The sequence below is a fragment of the Mandrillus leucophaeus genome, unplaced genomic scaffold (assembly GCF_000951045.1).
Source record: "Mandrillus leucophaeus isolate KB7577 unplaced genomic scaffold, Mleu.le_1.0 Scaffold13, whole genome shotgun sequence".
Classification (NCBI taxonomy): domain Eukaryota; kingdom Metazoa; phylum Chordata; class Mammalia; order Primates; family Cercopithecidae; genus Mandrillus; species Mandrillus leucophaeus.
The window spans coordinates 7,399,725-7,405,096 of NW_012101254.1; the positions used below are offsets into that span (position 1 = coordinate 7,399,725).

At 45.8% G+C, this 5,372-nt stretch overlaps 1 protein-coding gene across 2 annotated transcripts in view; it reads right to left on the reverse strand.

The window, feature by feature from the left end:
- The window catches only part of CENPO (centromere protein O), a 17,761-nt gene that overhangs the window by 1,936 nt on the left and 10,453 nt on the right, over positions 1–5,372 (reverse strand). For both annotated transcript variants that reach the window (XM_011972699.1, XM_011972698.1), the window contains 4 exons: positions 3,956–4,073; positions 2,707–2,966; positions 1,648–1,819; positions 402–570 (listed from right to left, as the gene is read on the reverse strand). In XM_011972699.1, the coding sequence (XP_011828089.1) occupies positions 437–570; positions 1,648–1,819; positions 2,707–2,966; positions 3,956–4,073 (684 nt within the window). In that variant the 3' untranslated portion in view covers positions 402–436. The remainder of the gene's footprint in view (positions 1–401; positions 571–1,647; positions 1,820–2,706; positions 2,967–3,955; positions 4,074–5,372) is intronic.

Below are 5,372 nucleotides of genomic sequence, written 5' to 3' on the forward strand. Positions count from 1 at the left end.
AACTAGCCGGGCGTGGTGGCGGGCGCCTGTAGTCCCAGCTACTCGGGAGGCTGAGGCAGGAGAATGGCGTAAACCCGGGAGGCGGAGCTTGTAGTAAGTTGAGATCCGGCCACTGCACTCCAGCCTGGGTGACAGAGCAAGATTCCGTCTCAAAAAAAAAAAAAAAAGGCTTTTATTGCCCCACAAATGATTTTCAACTAAAATGTATGATCAATTAACACCTTTAAAACACATGATCTTGAGCATTTTAAGAAGTGACCAGGAGATCATGGGAACTGTTCAAAAATGCCAGTGTCTATACTCAAACCTGCTCTTCTATCCAGATGAAAAGGTAGGTGTCTCTTTTCATCAGAAGGGTGGGCCCCACCTGCCTGGTACTGTCTTCAGTACTGGTTACTTACCTCTGAGGTGTTCCCAGTGCAGTGAAAACAATCTATTAGGAGACCAGACTCATATCCAACTTTTCTCTTCTTGCAAATGAGGCAAACACTTGATGCAGGGGCTTCGTACAGAACAGAGTTTCATGAGATGCTCGTTGCTCCTCCCATGAACTGGATAATGCTTCCCCTCCTAAAAAGAAAGATTCCACCAATCTCATTCAGTGCAGCTGGGGGAATCGGAGCCTGGATCACTGATATTCTAAACCCACTGGACCCATACAGTTTTTTTTTGGGGGGGGGGGTCCGCACTGAGAGAGGCTGCCCCTTATTGGACCGATGCAATCTAGAGACTGGGGACTTGAATCAGACTGCCCAGAGAAATCAAAGACCAATGGTGTGAAATCTGGGGCAGCTTCAAAATTTCTGCCTCCTAAAAACATTGTACCCAATTTTTCATTATTGCCCATGTCACATTTAACTGAAACAGGTTCACCAAAAAGTCTCTCAGCCAGTCTGGAAGAATTTCCATTTAAGAGACTGCTCCATAGGGAGGAGTAAGTGTGTGCTGACACGTCACGTCCATTTGTCTTCGTAGTGAAATGAGTCTTCTGGCTCCATTCACCATAACTGACCCATGACTCAGCCTTATCATTAGGTGTCTTTCCTGAAGCAGGGCCCCCAATGAAAACAATCATAGGCTGCAAGAACACTGGCAGAGGTGGGTGGGCAAAGGAGGAGGGAAAATGGGGACAATCATGTTTACTATTTACAAAGAGGAAGGAAAAGATTGGTAGAAACAAGAATGTTCTGGCCGGGTGCGGTGGCTCACGCCTGTAATCCCAATACTCTGGGAGGCCAAGGCAGGCAGATCACGAGGTCAGAATATCAAGACCATCCTGGTTAACACAGTGAAAACCCGTCTCTACTAAAAAATACAAAAAAATTAGCCAGGCGTGGTGGTGGGCGCCTGTAGTCCCACCTACTCAGGAGGCTGAGGCAGGAGAATGGTGTCAACTCAGGACGTGGAGCTTGCAGTAAGCCAAGACTGCACCACTGCACTCCAGCCTGGGCAACAGAGCCAGACTCCATCTCAAAAAAAAAAAAAAAAAAAAAAAATGTTCTGTCTTAGGAGTCTGAATAACACATAGCTTATATATAAAAAGAGAAAGTGTCTCAAGAGGCCTACTTCATGGATTCTACCTGTTTTCCCTGCTTCACTCGAATAAACTGGGATATGAGAATTGCTGCACCAAGGCACCCTTCTTACCTTGACATGTCACGGTGACGTCAGTGGGAAGAGTTGCTGTGAGATCCTTATACAGCAATCTAGCACAGAACGGGAAGGACTGACCGCCTGGGTCCAGTTTGTAAGTAAATGACAGCAAGTTACACAGTGGGTTTCTCTGCAAGGGCCCAGTCAGGAGGGCTGCAAAATCACTCTAAGAGGGGCGAGGAACAAAACGAAGTACAGGATGACTACAGTTCCAAAGGTGGTGTTTACTGATACTTCAATTATGTCAACCAAAAAGAGGCCCATCAATTACATTTCAGAGAAATAAATGAGGGACAGAAAAAGTTCTGAAAAAAGGACTAATGAAAAAGATGTGTAAGATAACTAAGAGTCAGTGGCAGCCTGCAAAGCCCTACAGGCCTAAATGGCCAGGGGTACAGCTCCACAAGAGACTGTTGCTGCAAAAACTTCACTGACGTTACATGGCTAAGATGCTTCATGACTGCATCCACATTTCAATTTAAGTTAAACCTACAACTGAGAGCTGCAGGGTGATTCCAAATAGATAGAGGGGGAAATGCTAAGCTCGTAGGAGTCACTTACAGCCATCTGCATTCATTTCCCAACTACTTTTTTCACCCAAACTTAGCTCCACTGCAACCCAAAAAGGTAGGCTAGAGTTTAGGGGAAGTTGGACAGCATTCTTCCATGGCACTGCAGAAATCCTACTCTTTCTAATGAGATCTATACCCAAGGTTCAGCAAGGCACTTGGTACGGTACGTAGCAGGCACTCTATAAATCCTTGTTGAATCAAAAGTATAGCAACTGCACTCTGTACAATCTTATGATAAAAGCTTGAAGACCACCATTCAGGGGTGCATAATCCTTTAACCAGTACCCAAGCTTCAAAGCCATCCAGAGTTTCAAAAGAAAAGAGGGTGGGATAGTGCTTTTATATAAAGAAGCAGCATCGGAAAGGTAATGGTCAAACTGCTAACGCAGAGTTAGGAAACACTGAAAATACAAAAAACATCCCCCCTTGCCCCTTTTATCTTGGGCCCACAAATGAGGCATATAACATCCCAGAGAGATACCTGAAGCCGGTCTGCCTGGTACTTCCTCCCAGAGTAAGCATTCAGGTACTCGCAAAGACTGAACAGGAAGTGCTGGATGTTGGTCTGTAAGTATTTTGCAGCTATTTCTTCCAGAGGAATGAAGACTGGAACTGAATGGTGATGTATCCGGAGTGGTTTCTGTATGACAAGGTCCACAAAATAGGAATCCAATAGGTTCCCCTCAAAAGCAGTATTGATGCAGACACAAACTCCTCGGCTGGTCAGCTTACCACTGAGGCCTGAGGCAAACGAGAAGACACCTCAACAGACAGCAGGCCAAGGTGACATCTTACTCATCTGTGCCTCCAGTAGCTTCCACAGTGCCCAGAATATGTATACTTTGTAAACAAATGTTTGCTGAATGAGTATCATAGGCTCATTCTTCCCCTTGACTCCGGCTCACTTTGAGACTGAGTTGTTCAAACCATGGAAGAATGGTAAAAATGAAAAAACATCCTAAATGTCAAATTATTGAGAAATTTTTCTGGTTTTTTTTTTTTAGGCCGGAGAGCAATGGCACGATCTCAGCTCACTGCAATCTCAACTTCCTGGGCTTAAGCAATCCTCCCATCTCGGCCTCCCGAATAGCTGGGACCACAAGCACGTGCTACCTCACCTGGCTCATTTTTTAATTTTTAGTAGAAATGAGATCTTGCTATGTTGCCCAGGCTGGTCTCGAACTCCTGGACTTAAGTAATCCTGCCTCAGCCTCCCAAAGTGATGGGATTACAGGCATGAGCCACTGTGCAAGGCCAAAAATTTAATTTATAGCTATTCTTTTTTTCTGAGTGTGAAATAATTTGTCATAGTCCCCAGTTCTTCCCACAATTATCTTGTGGCATAGACGGGAGAATAAATCCGTACTTATGGTGAAACAGAGACTTGAGAAGTTCAAACTATTTCACTAGCAGCATAAAACAAGCCAGCAGTAAAGGCAGTTATAGTACAGGGTCTGGCACATGACAAACTGTTAAAATGAATGGAATAAGCCAGCCACCAACTCAGCTGCTGTACAAAGAAGCCAATCTTGTAGGTGAAGATAGGCCTACAAATAGCATGTCAGCTGTGTGTGTGTGTGTGTGTGTGTGTGTGTGTGAGACAGAGAGAGAGATGAGGGCAGAGGGTGTAAAATACTATAAATTATGAAGTAAGTCCAGGACTGATAACACATCAGCAAACTCACTAGAGACAGACCCAGACTAAATTAGGTTAAAAAAACAAACGAAACCTGTAAAATGATACGCCTGCAGAACAGCTTTCACGTTTTCCAGTTTCTCTTCCAATGCTTCTTGCTCATTGACCTCCACTATTTGGTTGGGTTCTACATTGGCAATACATGCTTTCACCTGCAAGATATGCAGCAAATCAATCTAGGTACAAAGGTGTGCACCACAACGTCCCCACCCTCACCCAACTGGATAAAAGCTAAATGCAGGGCACATGATATGATACATCAATGCTACAGTGGCCGGCCAGTTATTGCTATGAGTTTACAGCAGAGGAAGAATCTCATGGGTCACAATGCCAGGAATCAGAAGTGGAGACTGTATGGGTCTGAAGAACAATTCGAATTTTGATGGGTGGGGAGAACTGAGAGAGTAGCAAGAAAAGGTTGTGTGGAAAGTCTAGGCTAAGCACAGGGTGGACAAAACAGGTGGCTGTGAAGAGGCAAGGCTGGGTAAGTTGGGCTTGGACAGTGTGGGGTTTCAAATGCCAGGGCTCCAAGGCTTACGCTGCTAGTTATAGCCCAGCAGAAGGTACCAGGCCAACCCACCCTCTGAGAACAACTACGCAAGGTGGATAAAATACCAAAAAGAAATAGGCAAGCAAAGAGAGCAAATGGTTTGAAGGCATTCCACAAGGATCCAAATAGCCAGGATTGGAGAAGAGTGACAAATGCTCTGAAGTCAGCTGGCTTCCCTGCAGCCTCTGGCCTCAGAGCATTTCCTTATTCACAGGCAAGGCACACTGGGCCACATAGAAAGGTTTAAGCTAGACTCCGCAGCAGTCCCATACGGAATAAACCCCGGACATTAATGGTATCAAAGCAGACTTTCTATGGGCCAAGATCCCATAGAAAAGGGAACTCAACATTCTGCTTGCAATCTGCCCTCCCGGCATTTGCTAATTCCTAAACTGCACAGGTGTGACTGGGGACTGAGAAACCACATGGAAAGAAGCTGCTCGGCCCAGCACAGTGGCTCCCGCCTGTAATCCCAGCACTTTGGGAGGCTGAGGTGGGTGGATCACGAGGTTAGGAGTTTGAGACCAGCCTGACCAACATGGTGAAACCCTGTTTCTGCTAAAAATACAAAAATTAGCCGGGTGTGGTGGCGTGCACCTGTGACCCCAGCTACTCAGGAGGCTGAGGCAGGAAGGAGAATTGCTTGAATCCGGGAGGTGGAGGTTTCAGTGAGCCGAGATCGTGCCACTGCACTCTAGCCTGGGTGACAGAGCGAGACTCTGTCTCAAAAAAAAATAAGCTGCTAAAGGGGAAAAAAGCCAAGCAGAGATTTTGCTAGAACAAAATGTGGATTTCAGGGCCTGCCAGGGAAGAGGAGCCTTAATAGACCCGTCTCCAACACACTCCCAAACCTTCAGTTGAAGGTCCTAAAAAAAGCTATGCCCTAGGTGCAACGGAAACC